The sequence below is a fragment of the Spinacia oleracea genome, chromosome 4 (assembly GCF_020520425.1).
Source record: "Spinacia oleracea cultivar Varoflay chromosome 4, BTI_SOV_V1, whole genome shotgun sequence".
NCBI lineage: Eukaryota > Viridiplantae > Streptophyta > Magnoliopsida > Caryophyllales > Amaranthaceae > Spinacia > Spinacia oleracea.
In genome coordinates this window covers 151,385,512-151,402,754 of record NC_079490.1, presented here as the reverse complement: position 1 = coordinate 151,402,754, position 17,243 = coordinate 151,385,512, and the positions used below count along the sequence as shown (strand labels likewise).

At 35.5% G+C, this 17,243-nt stretch overlaps 1 protein-coding gene across 1 annotated transcript; it reads left to right on the top strand.

The window, feature by feature from the left end:
- The first annotated feature begins 672 nt into the window (after positions 1 to 672).
- Positions 673 to 16,846, top strand: LOC110783623 (probable bifunctional methylthioribulose-1-phosphate dehydratase/enolase-phosphatase E1 1). Its single transcript, XM_021987976.2, has 12 exons — positions 673 to 1,100; positions 1,778 to 1,914; positions 2,504 to 2,599; positions 3,894 to 4,013; positions 4,397 to 4,486; positions 7,527 to 7,703; positions 9,911 to 10,066; positions 13,036 to 13,185; positions 13,252 to 13,353; positions 15,535 to 15,644; positions 16,141 to 16,259; positions 16,363 to 16,846. Exons 1-12 carry the CDS (start codon positions 860 to 862, stop codon positions 16,452 to 16,454), a joined length of 1,590 nt encoding a protein of 529 aa, XP_021843668.1. The 5' UTR covers positions 673 to 859; the 3' UTR covers positions 16,455 to 16,846.
- Positions 16,847 to 17,243: the final 397 nt, after the last annotated feature.

Below are 17,243 nucleotides of genomic sequence, written 5' to 3'. Positions count from 1 at the left end.
TGGTCAGAATGAGGCAGCGTAACTGGTGTCACCAGACCCGCATTAACCCGAGGTTCATCAGGAATGGGTATTTGTTTTCTGAGTTGGTTCTGGTTCTTAGGCCTCGAAACTTCTTGATGAAGAAGAGAAGAGGCTTCCTCATTCACTTGAGCAATCTCAAGCTTCTGCGTTTTCTTCTTCCTCGCCATTTTCAAGATTGGCGCACGTTAGTAAGGGAACCTTAACGTACACCACACCATGAGAGAGAAGAGAGAAAGAAGTTCATTGTTTAATTTGTTAATTTCATGTAAATTTTTTTTTTTTTTTTTTTTTTTTTTTTTTTTTTTTGTAACTTTAACCTAGTTTTGATTAACTTTTATATTAGTAAAAAATAATTGATAGATAAATATTTTAAAGGGTTAAATGATTAATTTTATACATTATTAATGATTTTGAAGAAATAAGTTTTACTAAAATGAAAAAATTTATCACTTAAAAATAGATAACTTTTACATATATAAGCTTAACTTTTAAGCATTTTGAGTTAACTTTTACTCCGGTGTACAATATTTTATTGTACACCCATTGTAAATAAGAATTTGTGATAAATAAATAAAGAGTAGAACCTAAAACCAAAAATTGAAAACAGATAGTTATACCAAATAGAATCAAAATATACTTTTTGGGCATATTTTGGAAGATCGAAAATCATTCATTGGATGTACACCTGCTGTTAGAATCAACTCTCTCAAGTCTCTCACCCTTGATTAGTTGATTCCTTTCCAACTCTGCGCATAAACTTATACTCCGTGCCAAAGTTTTGTCAGCGTTAAAACATTTCTGCGTTCCCTTCCTGTCGCTGGTGTAAGTGAAAAATAAGATGGCGTTTGCATCAGTAGCAGCAGTTGCACCATTAGTTGCAGGGAACGGCATGAAAATGGCAACAACGCAAGCATATCTTGAAAGCAAGCCAGTTCAAGAGGCGAAGGCTTTACTCACTGAACTCTGCCGCCAATTCTATCATCTTGGTTGGGTTGGTGGCACTGGTGGCAGCATCACTCTCAAAGTTCACGATGATTCCATCCCTAAGCCCCACCAAATCATCATTATGTCTCCTTCTGGTATAATTTCTCTCTTGTTTTGACTGTTTGATTGATCAATTTGTGTGGTTTTGCGATATGGGTATCTTTGATTTTAGTGTTTATTATCGGGGAAGTGTTTGATTGGTTAATTTATGTAGTTTCGTGACGTGGGTACTCTTTGATTTTTGTTGGGGAAGTGTTTGATTGATCAATTTGTGTAGTTTTGTTATGTGGGTAATCTTTAAGTTGAATGATTTTTGTTGTGCAAGTGTTTGATTGATCAATTTGTGTGGTTTTGTGATGTGGGTACTCAGTGACTTTTAGCATTTTTTCGTTATGCAAGTGTTTGATTGACCAATTTGTGTAGCTTTGTGATGTGAGTACTCTTTGATTTAGTGCTTTTTGTTGTGCAAGTGTTTGATTGATCAATTTGTGTGGTTTTGCAACGTGGGTACTCTTTGCTTTCTTCAGGGTGTTTGTGGTTTTTGTTATACAAGGAGTTTGATTATAGTTTTAGTTGGGAAAGCTCCAAGGTTTGATTTTTCTTTTTGGGGTGTTGTTTTTTGTGTTGTAACTAATGCATAACTGTTTTTGTTTTGTCATTTTATGTTGCTTTTAGCTTTTGGGATGTCTTCTATTTCCTATTGTTAAGAAATAAGAAGTCTTGCTGAGCTTTTATGTTGCTTCTGATGCATTCAAGCTTTGTCTCTGAGTAGGAGTCCAGAAGGAAAGAATGCTTTCGGAGGATATGTATGTGCTTTCCCCAGATGGCTCCACAGTATCTGCGCCAAGTCCTAAACCATACCCCCATAAGCCACCTAAATGTTCTGATTGTGGTCCTCTCTTCATGAAGGTAATCTCTTCCCTGATTCATTGAGTTGACAACTGAGCTCTACGGCCGCTTATGGTGAAGGAATAGCACCTGCAAAGGCACTGGGTGTTTTAATTAAATCTTTTATTGCTTGTCCCTGCTCATCTAACTAAAGTCAGTTAGATTGCTTTCTTTACTTTGTACATTTCTCTGTCATGTACTCTGCATAAATCACATAAAGTATTTGCTTCTTAAGTAGCACTGTAGCAGTGACATTCTGTTGTGATTTGAAATTTACATTATTATTTCCCTAGGGTGCCATGGATTTCCCTTTCATTTCTCTTTTTATTGCTCAGCTGATCTTGATAATTGATCAGGCTGATTCAACTGTTTTCTATGTCCAATCTTTCAAAGTTCCTCACTTTTGAGTGGTTTATTAGTTTACTTAAAACACTATATGGATTCCTAGACGTTTTGATAGTCAAAGTTGTTAATGATATTGTTGTTCTTGAGTTTTGTCTCTGACTATCTCATGCTTCTAGTGTATCATTATCTGTGGATTCTGTAGCTTGGGATTCAAGGTTTATCTATCAATTAAAAGTTTATGATATTAAGTTCCCATCTTTTGCAGGCGTACCAGATGCGTAATGCCGGAGCTGTCATACACAGCCATGGGATGGAAAGTTGTCTAGTAACAATGATGAATCCTACATCAAAAGAGTTCCGAGTGAGTTGTTTACTTGTTGATTTATTGAAAATGCTGCAGCTACGCTTATATGTTTGTTGAATCTTGTTTTGTTATTGTCGTTTTTCTTCAGTTTTGCTTGGGCTTTGTAAAATTCATTTGACAAACATTTAAATGGTGATTATATTATTTATGTGTAGTTTGTAGGTCAATAACTTTGAAGGTGTTAATTTTACTTTTGATTTTGGAAAAACATAGACAATGTCCTTGACAGTGTAGTGTGTAATGCAACCGCAGTAATTTCTAGTGCCTCTAAGGGGACAGGATGGAGTGATGTAGTTCCGGTACGGCGGTACATATCTGAAATGAGCAGCATGTGATCTTTTCTTCTTCTAAGTTGTGAACTCAAATTATCTGTTCTTTGAAATGTTTAAGGGAATTAATTAAAGAGAGTAAAGCATGTACAGCACTGATGAATCTTCAAGGAATGTCATAAGTATAATCTGACAAATATTGCTTGATAGTATTGCACCATTCACCAAATATGTCTCCAACATGCTTAAAGAAAAGAGAAATATGTGGTTATATTAACACTGAACGTAAGAAAGGATAAGGAGATAAGGTGTGAGTTTGGCTCAGTGGAGCTACTGGAGCCAGCTTCAAACTTTGTGGTCATTTCCCAGGCTTTAGCCTCATATTTCCCCTTCCGCCCCTTTGAGATGGAGGGGTTTGTCTCCTCGCCAATAAACTGTTATGTGGAAATTTATTCATATGGTAAATGGTCTTCTATTCTTATAAAGAATTTCTTCTTCAAACCTTATGATGCTTAGTAGTCAATAGATTCTTTTCTACACCCCAATTTGTTTTCTAGACCAATTTAAGTGGTCAATTCTGTTTTGTGGTCTAGGGATTCAGTTTATTTACTCTAGGCAAAAGATTGTATCTAAAGTAATTGTAGCTGCTGGTCCTCCTAGTTCCTGTAGTATTCTATAAAAAAAAAATCATGCTCCCTTCGGGTTATGCTCTTATCTGTTTGAAGGTATCGGGGGCAATAATGTAGTTGCAATTCTTTATCCCTCCCAGCCTCCCTTATTGCATACCTAAAACTCTAAATGGCTAAAATTCTGTTTAGGGTACTTTACTTTTAAGTTGATGTTGTTATTTTATTGAAGTGATCTTTCCAGAAAATTCTTCTGTAGATCATCTTGGTTTGCTTGAACTTATGGTAGCTCTCAAGCTGTTTGTAGGGATGATATGCTGCAATGACCCATGTTCAGGGAAAATTTTACATGCTGGCTTTAGCATTCTTTTATTGTTCTTTATTGGTTTTTGACAGATCACTCATATGGAAATGATAAAAGGTATTCAAGGCCATGGTTATTATGATGAACTTGTAGTTCCAATCATAGAAAATTCAGCTCATGAACGGGATCTCACAGACTCTCTAGCTGCAGCTGTAAGTTCTATTTATGTGCTCCTTTTGTCCCATTTTATCTGTTAGCTCTGGAATGCGTTGTGAGCCACAAATTTCATACCTAATCTAACAAATAAAATGGGACAAATGGATTGATGATTATCTTTATACTTAAATTATCTAGTTTACAGCTAATAGATGGTGATGGAGTAAATATGTTGTTTATTTCCTGTGGTGAAATTACAATGTATGCTTTGAGATCTATCTATTCTTCTTAGAAGCTTTTTTTTTTGCCTTTTGTTATGATCTACTTATAAATACTATCATCAGTGGACAGTTGATTAATTATCATAAAGTCGTAACTGTATCAGTATAGGTTTTCATGCATGGTTTCTAATTTTCAGACTCCGTTCAATGTTTTTCAGATGGAAGCATATCCCAAAACTACTGCTGTACTTGTTCGGAACCATGGCATCTATGTGTGGGGAGACTCCTGGATTAGTGCGAAGACACAGGTTAGTTTTGTAGCAGACGTGTTTATTGACCAATCAATCAAAGTATTCTACAATTGTTGTACTGCGAGTGCTCATCTTCTTTCCATGAAATTGATAACTTCTTTCGAGTTCATGGCATGTTAAAAAATAATGGAAACCCCGTAGCAGACTTCTTTAATTGTCGTGAGGATTTGTGGAGAATATTACGGCTTTAGTGCGTTGCAACTTTAGCATCATTTCATTCTAAGCTAAATGCGTTGCAACTTAGCATCATTTCATTTGAAGCTAAATGGGCTGGGATCTTGCTCATGCTGTGATGAAATCGTTAAACTTATGTTCAACTTTAGCTGTACGTATAAAGGTTTGATAAGTGGAAGTAGAATATTGCTATGCCAGCCTATGCACATGCTGTTTTTAGTCTTTTGAAGAGGAACGTTATTCAATAAGTGTGGAAGTAATAGGACTTTTACCAGGAGGAGTTGACTGCAAACATTAAAAAAATCCTGCTATTTGCTTGAAAGGCTTACCATTCTAGATGAAATCATACTTACTCAGCTGTCTCGCAAGGTCTTATGTTCAACCAAAATATTAAAGTTTGAAGCTTAGGCACCAGGATGTGATATTGCTCTTGGACAATTCGAATTAGTCCCAAGCTGAGGAAACACCCTGGATAGCTGATCCTTAATCCATTTATGAACATGTGTTAGAAAATATGTTTTATCCATCTATTGAAGACAATTCATATTTTGTGGTCTCCTTCTTTCTCCAAATACTGTTATAGGTATTTGCCTATCTCCTCTTCTAATGGGCCCTATTATGCGTTCCTCCATGTTTATCACCTTGAGTATGGCGCTTAAAAGTTTAACTTGGAGACTGTCATTTTTTGGGGGGGAAAAGGTAAGAAAGATATTTCAAAGGATGATTCTGTCGAATTCACGGTGCACATTGGGTGTTTAGAATTCCTTAAGTTTGGTTTCTCTTCAAAGGTGGCCAAAAATTTAGGGCAGTTTTTCATTTAGTGGTAAAGGGTGAAGATGTGGCAGGTCCTGGTGCTCCTTCATGTTAAATTTTAAAAAGATCACGTATGCATCACCATAGTCAAAATGTGTTTAGAATGTGGTTAGTAGCTCCTCTTAATTTTGTTCATCAGCAGCGGCTAGAGTTTAGGGAGTTGTATGCAGACATGTAATTGCATGCCTGTGCAGGCAAATGAGGGATATGATGCCCTGCATAAATGGTGAGTAACGCTCACGGAGTCATGTCAGCTGCTGATGGTTTATGAGACGTGTGAGGAAATACAATGGACGCTTCGGGAACTGTAGAACAAGGATTTGATGGCAATGTTACCCTTACTTTGTTTCCATCGTGTACATTTTGGGGAATTGGGCCAACTTAATTCGTTACTCTTTCAGACTTTCAGTGCATTGAAGCTAAATGTGGACTGTGGAGTGACTTATGGTGGGATATTGTATTGGGTAGCGGCTACTGTGACAAATGATGAATTGATGAGCATATTTCTCCTCATTGTGATCTGAATTTGTGGAAACAGGTTTTCATTGGACTGGTAGTAGTAGTATCAATTGTGTCTGATATTATGGTTATGAAGGAGTGGCATGATTTGTTGGTCATGGGATATCCTTGTATCTGCCATATATGTTTTTATATCTGCGAATATGTAAAGGTCCTTTACAACTTATGGTACTTTGTGCACATTTATTTAGTGGCCAAAATGTCATGTGTTGGCTGGTTTATAAGATTAAAACCCGTGATTCCAATTATTGTGTATCCTTTGATAGATGGGATTGAGAAAGAGAATAGTAGTGACTATTGTGGAGTTTAATTCCAGTAGTGTGAGCATCATGTGCTTGGTAATCAGGACTCTTCATGGATGATTTCTTGCAGATTTTTTAAATAGGGATGCTGTTGTCCAGCTTTCAGTCGTCAGGTGGTAGGAATGAGAATGGAGACAGTCTTAACTCTTAATAATGAGACCAGGAACTTTAGTTGGATGGGTGTAGAGGATATGATATTGTGCAACATCCATTGGGCTCTTAGCCTTAACAGCAGCTTGGGTCTGTGACTTTGTAATTAGGAGGCCAATTAATGTGTTCAGGAACATTTAGAGAAACTGGAGTTGAGTTTGGTGAATCCAATATCAAAAGTAATAGGGCCAACTAGACAATGCCCCAAGTTTATGCTTGGAAAAGTAATTGGAATAGGGAGGTGGAAATTTTAATTGTGACATTAATCCTGAGGATTTTGGTCTTAGGTAAAGTTTAATAGGATCTTATTTTATGTTGGTCCTTCAGTTTTTGTTCTGAGGACCCTCTGGTTATAAGCTGTCTTTTATCATTCTCACAAATTATTTGATCTAAAAAATAAAATTATGTCGTGCACCTATGATGTGATTTCCTTGCGGTGATGACTGCTCTCTTGTAGAAAAATACATACTACGTATGTAGCTGTGGAGAAGAACCTTGATTTGAAAGTTTTATTTTCTGCAAATCACCATTTATGTGGATTGTTTGTTATCTGAATTTCCGAAATATGCTGGTTGGCTTAGTCATTCAGCATAGAAGTTACTGTTTGATCCAATTCTGAGGTTTTTGGAACTTCGGAGGCGTGGAGCTTGAAATCTACCAGTCTCTGCATGTCTCCGACTCTCAGCTGTATCTTCATGTACTTTATCTTATAAAATTAATTTACCCCAATAGTCAAATTGAATCTGAGCAGTTGATCACCAATAGATTCCAGTTGTAGAAGTTTCATGTTTGTTGCTGCTGCTAATAGTGATCCAAATTAAGGGTCCAGAATGCTAATTTCAAAAGGTAATAACTGGATAGCAGGCCATGTGTTATCACTATGCGCGTGCACAAAGCTTACTTTGTATTAATTCGTTCCCTTTTTTGCATACTTGTTAATTGCCTTGTAATAAGGGGAAAAAAAACTCTTGTTGCATTCTTTTGGAGGATGATTATTGATTAATACCCTCCCTGTTGTTGATGGATAATTTTGATACTTTATTTGTTTCTCACTTTTGTTTGAATTGTGAATTTTTTAGGCTGAATGTTACCACTATCTGTTTGATGCTGCCATCAAACTTAATCAAATGGGTCTGGACTGGTCTACTCCCACCCATGGTCCTATAAAGAGGATTCAAGGACTTTCCAGAAGTGGTGAAGGAGCTGTATCTGCTAAGGTTGGGACTTCTGGGTTCAACCCCGGGGAGCCAATGCCAGTAAGTTACTCAATCCAGTTAGATACGTATTTGCACGTGTATTATATTTTTCATCTGAACATGCTACTGATTAGGTAATTCTGTCAAGGAGAATGCTGAAAATCTGGGTGATGAAGGTTTTAAGTTTGGATGTGTTTTGAGGGTCATTTTACCTCTTGTATTTTTTTGGGTCTTAAATCGAGTGCTGAGGTAAGTTAGGAACCATCCTAGTAGTCTTTGTGCTGGTTACTGCTGTAAACTGTTTCTTCATCAATTTTAAAATCCTCTTTATACAATTGTTGTTGTTAGAACCTGATGAGGGTCCAATGAGATGATACTGCGCAGTGGTAGTCCGGCGGTCAAAGCAATAATTGTTTTGATTGTCTTCCTCATTTTTGGGCTCTCACAAGGAGGGAAGAGAGACATGGAGGCAGTAGTGGTAGGACCCGAGGGAGAGAGGCAGCGATATGATGGTGATACTTAGTGGGTTTCTATGCAACGGAGCATCAAGTATCTTTCCTTTTTTTTTTTTTTTTTTTTTTTTTTTTGTGGTGGCTTAAAAAGGGGAAGGTGATTGAGGAGGTGGCTTTTGGTGATGGTTCAAGGCATAAACCGGCGGGTTAATTTGTAAATTTTCTGCCAACATGTTGTGGTCTTGCTGGGTGGCAAGTGAGTGTTGGCAGTCAGACTTTCAGCAGTGGGTTGGATTTTTATGGATGCCAAAAGTTTTGGTGGAAACCTAGCTTGCCTTAGGTACGGGGACCTTATACCTTGGTGATTTGGAGGGTGGGATCCCCTGGTTCCAGATTTTGAACCAAACATCAAGTATAAGAATTAAGAAACAAGTGTTGAAGGAGGTAAGCTGTAGGTGGGTGGCAGTGTGTTGGATATTGGATTGGCGCCGCATTCCAAGTTTTGAGGGAGTTAAGGGATTGGTGTGGCGATGCTCTGATTTTCCAGTGTCGGCGACATCAACAATGGAATGAGTGTGAAGGAAAAAGAGTTGTGAGGGTGGGCTGTTGGAGAAATTGTGTGGGGTTTGGTGGATGGTGGAAGTGATGGTTGGGCATGTTTTTGTTTCCATGGTTGAGGTTTTAGAGGAGTTTGAGGGAATTGAAACTTTGAGAGGAGGGAGGGGGATTGTTGGGAAGTATGATCAATGTTTAGGGGAAAGGAAATTGCATAAAGAATGAACTAACACTACGTTTGGGGAACAAGGCTGTTGACATTCCCTTTTCCATTATTGAAACCTGCATACCCAAAAAACACCTTAATGTAATTCTGAAATTGCGGAGATACTTAAGTTTCATTAGGACAAATCTTAGGTCGTGCTGGAAATTTCATCGCTGTTGTTTTTTCTTATTTCTTTTTTCTGCTTTTACTTTTGTTTATCTTCGTACTATTTCGAATGGATGTCCATGGTTTTTATTTCATACCTGGTAGGTGATCGATATGCCACGGTTTGAGAATCCCATGAAACAAAGAGGTTGGCTTAGAGATTGGACATACTTGGATAACTTTTAGAAGTTTGATTCTTCATTGGTCACCAAATATTTTTTGTCAGTATTATGATTATAGGATAATATTTTTTCATCTTAAATAAGCACACTTGCAAAAGTAAGCCACTGAGGTCAAGACTGACATGATCAGCATTTATGGATTTTGTATTTATATATTCTGACGTCACCTTAGTGCCTCTAATGAGGCTGTTTGGAAAGGTGGGGTGTATCAGATGTGAATAGCCATAAAATGAGAAGGCGCTTAATTTGAGAAGGTCAAGCATTCACATACATCCTAATTTTGAACTGATGGGGGGGGGGGGGGGGGGGGGGGGGGGGAGCTGTTTTGAACTGAAAACTCATCAATATTATATGCAACTGAATTTGCAACTTTTCTTTAATCAGGTGAACTTATAAAAGCACTTACATTTAGCTCGGTTTAAAACAGATGCACATTCAGTTCAAAACAGTTCACATGAATCCTTCTCTCCTTCACTTAAGCACCTTCACAACTAGCGTCTATCTTGCTTACCCTTAGAAATATGTTATTGAGGATCTTCTCCATTAAGTGTTTGTACTAAATCCTTCCAATATATGATAATAAGCTCTTATGTTGGCAGTTTGTCAACTGCATGTACTATTAACATGCACAAAACAAGGAGTGCTTAAAATTGTTGGCTGACATCAAACTTCTTTTTGTTAATTTTCTTGTTTTATTTTGTTGTGCAGCGTTGCATTGTTCTTGACATTGAAGGGACCACAACTCCAATATCTTTTGTTACTGATGTTCTTTTTCCTTATGCTCGTGATAATGTTGGGAGACATTTGAGCTCTACTTATGATTCTCCAGAAACTCAAGATGATATTAAGCTACTGCGTGCTCAAGTAAGACCAATGCTTTCTTTTCTGGATCTATGGTGATATTGTTACTCTTGTTGCAATAAAAGCTTTTTTTGAACTCCCAGTTTCTGGTAATAAGGATTTCATATATGACATGTATTTCCCTGCAGAAATTACCTTGCAAATATGCCTTTTCAGCTTTAACTTTTCCAACCTACTGTTTATATTCCCTAAGCGGTCACCAATTCTACTGATTTCTTAAGATGAAACACAAATATGATAACAGTAGCGAACTAGTTGCAATTAGCACTGGGTATATGTTTATGGTGAAAAAGCTCATAACTGGTATGACTGGTAAGTGGTAACTGTCAGTCTGTCTCTAGTGCTGTAGTGCATTGCCAATTAAATCTATACAATGAATTGCAATTGAATCATGATTCTGTAGTTTCCTCTTTTTCTAATTAAATAAAATAAAATTATTTATACAAATTGTAGTGAACCTTCCTCTTTCGTACTTCCTCCCTTTTTTTCTTTGGAGTTACATGTTGAACGGCACAAAGATTAAGGACAATGAGTTGATTTTCTTATAGCAATGATGCAAGTAGGCTAGTGGTCAATAAAGAAATATAAGAAAAGAAAGTGGGGTAAACAATTTAATCAAAGAAAAAGGGAAGTAGATTCATAGACAATTGTTTGTAATATTAGTGGGACCCATGGAAAAGTGAGAAATAATAAACAACGGGTGAGTGGGGACCTAGGGTGTAATATTTTAATGTGGAAGTTACCAAAAATGGAAATGTAACTCCTAAAAAAATACGGCAGAAAATGGTATATGTAACTCCTAAAAAATTTATGGAGGGAGTATGTCTGTAAATTTTATAGGATTTTCTCTAGGGCGCAATTGCTGTATCATTTTTGGTGTTCTGTTTATGCATGCGTGTATTTTAGCTGTTTTGCTGCATCTGTTTTGAGCTCTGGGGTGGAATTGTAATGATTGTTAATTGTGACGTAAATATTATTCACTTGGTGTAGTTCAGATGTATTCTAGAATTGTTATTCTCACCCCGCTACAAATCATGATGTCTAATTTATCAATCTCACCTTTACTGCTTATGTTGATTTTCGTTTAACCCTTGTACATAGGCAATGAGGTTCAGTTCACTACTGCAAATATCGAAGCTGATCCGTGAATTAAAAAAAAATATGATGCTATTGGAATGTTTGAACATAAGGGATTATTACTATTTATTGACCTCTTCTTTTTCTTTCTTTCTGTATAGTTTGTTTTGAGAATATTCAAGCCTGTTGCATTGCAATAGTTCTCCAAAGGAAGTGATGAAAGCATTCTGCAATTTCAGGAGATTTTCTAAAGCATAAAACCACCTGTTTCAAAAGTGTCTTAAGAAACATTTACAATAGAAACGCATAAAACCACCTGTTTCAACATTATTTACGTATTTGCTACTCTAGCACCATACTTAAACACATCTGGTAGCCACAACAATGAAGTTGACAGCAAAGATATGATGATATAGATAAGTATTATTGCTGTGCAGTTGGATTCGGAAATCTTCTTTCTTTCAAATTACCCAACCAATTTTAAACTCCTGAAGCTGACCCGCTTATCATTTTATGAAATGGCTTTTTTGGGTCAACTCAGCTAATTTGAAATAGTTTGAATTCTTGAATTTTTTAGACCTTGAATACTCTCAGAATCAGCTAAAAGTTTTCAATTTTTTACCAGAGAAGGTTAAATGTAATAAGAAAAGTCAGAAATCAGATGTTTGGGATACTATCTCTAGGGGCAATGGCTTTCTAATGGAGTGTGGACAGTAGTGAAATTTTTTAACGGAACCTCACCATTCCAGGGCTCGTCTTGCACCCCCCCCCCCTCTCTCTTTTCAGAGGAGTATGAAAGTTCTTTATGATGTTTGAAATCCGTTAGTTGAGCGTTTCATTGTAATTTCTATTTTGCACCTGGATGGAACTTTTTTGTTCATTTGGAGTGCTCAAAACCAAATAGCAGAATGGGAGATCTGCAAATGATGACAAAGTAGGACTGGGTGTTCAAGCTAAGTATTTCTGAGTGTATAATATAGGTTCTTTTCTTTGGTCCTACAAGTTTGCGTGAAAATATAGGCAGGCAGATGGAGAGCTTCAATGTAGATGTATTTGATTAAAAAGAGAGATATCTCCTTCTATTTCCAGAGTCTTTTTCTGATTTGATTAGTTAAAAAAACTACCTTGTCGTATATACAACAACATCTAATGATCAATCTCTATACAAATCAAATTCCTCTTAACAGGTTTCTGCATAGGTGCGCAGGGGTGGGGGGGAAGGAGTCATATTACGCAACTTTATTGTATGAATTATGATAATAGAGAAGCTATGTCCAATAACTGTTGATCTGATATGCAACAACTTCAACCTACTTTTTACTATCTAGAAACGGCATAATTTTATCACCCATTTTAATTTTGTCCTGTTTAAAGTATAACGCAAAAGCCAAATATATGTAAATCGTTGGTTCTATCTGAAGTAGGCAATTTTCTTGTCTAAAATGAGAATGTGACATTTTGAAGCAACTACCTTTGTTAAGCTTATGAATAGCCTGTCTCTTAGGTATCCTTTTTTAGAATTATGTTTGCTTCTTTCACCCTCCTTCACCTTCTATTATGGACTTTCTGTTTGTGCAACTTGTTTTGACCTTCATAGGCATGTAGCTCTACTATGAACTCCAATTTTTTTTATTTTTCTTCCCAGAAGATGACTTTGTGTTTTACATACTTGTCTGAGGAGTGTCGGTTGAGTTTTAGTGTCCGACAAAGTCTACAAAAATCACGGCTCACTAGATTCTATTGTCTGTGCTTTATGAAAAAAAGGGTGTGATTTCAAATATGACTTGTCGCCTGGTGTAATGATTTTGTGAGCATCTGTACTCTGCAGCTTTATATGATAGGTCAGCTGCTTTCTGTTCACAATTTTGCTTCTAAATGGTGCATTACTTTTGTAGGTTCAAGAAGATCTTGAAGCAGGCATTGTAGGTGTTGTTCCAGTTCCTTCCAATGATGAGGGTAAAGAGGAGGTAGTTGCTGCTTTGGTTGCAAATGTTGAAGCTATGATAAAAGCTGACAGGAAAATTACTGCATTAAAGCAGCTACAGGTGAGTAGAAGATGCATGAATAACCTAATACTATTGTTTGTATCCTGATGACTAATTTTCACACAGGGTCACGTGTGGAGAACTGGATTCCTGAATAATGAACTTGAGGGTGTAGTTTTTGAGGATGTACCAGAAGCTCTCAAAAGGTGGCACTCTTCAGGCATTAAAGTTAGTTCTCATTATTCACTCCTTTTCAATTTCTTACTATATTCAATTAATAATCTGGTGCAATATGGACTTGGTTATATGGTTTTCTCTACACATTAGCTACAGGGAGTTCCTTGATGACTATGCTAGGCCATCTTTGACTTCTTTTTTTCCTTTAGAAATACACAATCTTCTGTATAAGGCTCAGCAACCTGGTGACCGGAAATCGGTTACGCACAATTGCTGGGTTACATAAACTGATGTGCTCTTGTAAATACATTAGTCTCTAGTAAATTACAATGAGCAATGTAAAGCTGTTTGGAAATTTGTTAGCTTATGTTCTGTTTCTTCTTCGTTACTGATGATGTAACCTTTGGCAGTGATGTAGAGCAGTTTAATGGGAAGAGTAAAGGGGGTTCTAAGAGAGCAGATAAAGGAAAGGAAAAGATGAAATCAGGAGGACAGAATTTAACTACAAGTACGAGCCAAAAAGATAATTGGGTCTTCAGGAGTATAGAAAGAAAATGTTTTATTCAAGTAAAATTAGATTTTAAGCAATTTCCATGCGTAGCCCATCCCTAACACAGCCTAATAAAAAAAATAGGTAAATGAGAAGGGCCTTGAAATAGTCTCCTGCGGATAAATCTTATATTTGATGCTGGTAGTAGAATAAGTTGGACTTGTTAGCTCAGTAATTTAATCCGGCACATGAACCCCTTAGTTAAGTTTGTTGAATGCATATGTATTGGCATTATAATGTGAGTAAAATCTGTGAAGTTGAATAAGGATAAAGAATTTCACAGGTGAGACAGTTGAGTAATTAAGGCCCTGTTCTTTAGAGCTGAACTAAACTGAACTGAACTTAATGCTCCTGAACTGAACTTAACTGAACTTAACCTTAACTTAACAGAATATTACTGAAATAAATAATAAATGATAAATAATAAATAATAAATAATTAATAATTAATAATTAATTATTAATTATTAATATTCTCTAATAAATTACAAAATAATAATTAAAAAAATGTTAATTAATAACTAAATAATAAATAATTAATAACTAAATAACTATATAATAAATAATAATAATCTGTAATTAATTACTAAATAAATATAATAAATGATAAATATTAATAATAATCAATAATTAATAATTAATAACTAAATATTTAATAACTAATAATTAATAACCCGTAATTGATTGCTGAAAATAATAATAAATATAAATAATAAATTATAGTAATTAATAATAAATAATAAATAATTAGTTATATATAGTAATAAAAATATAAATATAAATAATAAGTAATATAATAATACGGAGTAATAAGTAATACAGAGTAAATAATAATAATAATAATATTATTATTATTATTATTATTATTATTATTATTATTATTATTATTATTATTATTATTATTATTATTATTATTATTACTGGGTGTCTATGATCTGAGAATAGAATAACGTATATCTTCACTATTGAAATTACTGGGTGCAGCCCAACCTTCAATCCTATGTCCTTTTCTACTCCCAGCATCGGGACTCGCTCTTTAAGAAATCCGACTAGTAACCGGGGGAATCTGGGTTTCATCAAGAACCTTGTTCTCAACAGTTGTGTTAGCAGGTATATCAAAAGGATGAACCCAAACAAAGGGTTCGTTAACATCAATCACAAAAAGTAAGAAAAAGTAAGATAACAGGAACTCTTTATCTTGTGGCTAAACATTGCGACTGATTCTCGACTCACCTAGAAATATTGCCTCTCTTTGAAAATGCTTTTACCTGTAAGCATCTCGGTCCTCGTAATCAATCCCATGGTAGCTACAATTGGTCAGTAGTAACTCTGCAGTCTGCATACACCACAGTCGTCAATTTTGGGATTCATGCTTAGTGATGTTTGCTGTGTATTAATGTAGCAGAGGAGAAAGAGTTGCTTTTAAAATTAAACAGTGATGATGATTCAACATACGAAGTATCTTTGTAGAATTACTAGTGAATATCTGTTGTAAATTTTATGTTTGGAATTTTTTACATGCATTTTATAATGGATTTGGTTTAATAGTACAAAAAACTTTTAATTCTCATGAATCTTACACATTATGGATAATTATCAATATCAAGCAATAGTCATTCGCATGTAAATAAGAAACTTTCTGGTGGTTGACTAAATGCTTGTATTCTCTTTCTTGTGCTCTAGGTTTATATCTATTCCAGTGGCAGCAGGCTCGCACAAAGGCTTATATTTGGAAACACCAAATACGGGGATCTAAGGAAATATTTATGTGGATTTTTTGATACCGCAGTTGGGTAAGTGTTTCACTTTTATGGACCACATAAAACTTATTACACACTACAACTGTTGTTTAAATTAATTCTTTGATTGAATTATATATAGCGTAATTGGGTCACAAAATATAGTTGCATTATTGCTCTGATCTTTCAATGGATCCGGATTGAGGGCCATCAGGCTGCCTGCCATGTTTACAATGATTTATCTCCTTGAAATTTTCAATATAGTGTTCTTCAAACAACCGTTTAGCCAGCGACCTTTTCTGTCAGCAATGACATTTTAACCTGTATGCTGTGTGAGAAAGCATTTTCAAAATATAAAACCTTAATAGAAAAGTGTTGGTGGGTTCAATTGTTTTGAAATTGGATTAAGGGATCCCTGTTGCAATACAGGTTTTTTTAAGTGGATTAGTCATCACTCAATATATTCATCATTGAACTGTGTACTTCACTTGTTCTTATTTTACAGGAACAAGAAATACATAATTGAACCATGTTGTTCCTTATTTTACAGGAACAAGAGAGAAACCCGAAGTTATGTGGAGATCTTTCAGTCAATGGGGGTAGATAACCCGTCTGAAATTCTATTTGTAACAGATGTCTATCAGGAAGCTACAGCAGCAAAGGCAGCTGGTAACTGCTCGTAGTTTATTTTGGTGATCATATTCTTTCCTCTTTAGCTTGACAATATTTCTGATCTTACCATTACCTCTGGGGTTCAATTCAATTATCTCAGGTCTTGAAGTTATAATTTCAGTGCGGCCTGGAAATGGACCTCTTCCAGAGAATCACGGGTTCAAGACAGTGAATTCATTTTCAGAAATATAAAGACATCAACAACTTGTGTAAATTAGGTCCTGTAATCTTTCTACGAATAAATTCTCATTACTGTAATTCCATATCATTTACGGGATGGACCATGAGCGCATCAAGATGTGTTTTCGACCTTGTGATTTGTGAATGAATTTTAGAAATTTAAAAGGTATTTTACACATCAAACAGTCAGTCTTGTATTTAGAGTTATAAGAAAAACTATCATAACTTTGGACTTGGTTGTATCTCTATTCTCTAGTGTTTCAGTTTGTTGTAAGAAATTATACAGATCGCACGAGGCGTCAGAGGCCATGGATGAGACGTGATGGTACATAACTACATATCCTTGTGAAAACCTATTATGATTGCATTGGTTCCTAATAATTTATTTTATTTGCCCTTTTCTATTTGTTTTGGTTTCGTCGTATGGGATTTCCCCTGTTTTTCACAGGAAAATAACGCTTTCACAATACTACAGTGGGCCCAATGACAAAAATAAACATGGTGGAAGCCTATCCTTCTATTTTCTTTATTTTTTAAAACGTACAAAAAAGAGGGGAGATTTTAATGTCAAAATACATAATGATTAAATTGTCTCCTAATCATTTGGTTTGAAAATTTTGATGTCTTTATTTCATCTTTATACGGACATTAAGCCCTTGGTCCTTGTTCAATCATTAGTTTGAGTTTCATTTTTAAATTATTATTTTTTGCTAAATCATTTGTATGTTTTTTATTCATATTTAGTGGAACTGAATTTATCAGGGTTTTCAAACAAACTCGTTATTGTCACCCGGGCGATAT

What these genes read in the sequence shown, in the direction of transcription:
- LOC110783623 (XM_021987976.2), top strand. Translation starts at nt 860, where the DNA reads ATGGCGTTTGCATCAGTAGCAGCAGTTGCACCATTAGTTGCAGGGAAC. An exon ending in GTGGTCCTCTCTTCATGAAG is followed by an intron (nt 1,915 to 2,503) that starts GTAATCTCTTCC and finishes CATCTTTTGCAG; the next exon opens with GCGTACCAGATGCGTAATGC. An exon ending in CAGACTCTCTAGCTGCAGCT is followed by an intron (nt 4,014 to 4,396) that starts GTAAGTTCTATT and finishes AATGTTTTTCAG; the next exon opens with ATGGAAGCATATCCCAAAAC.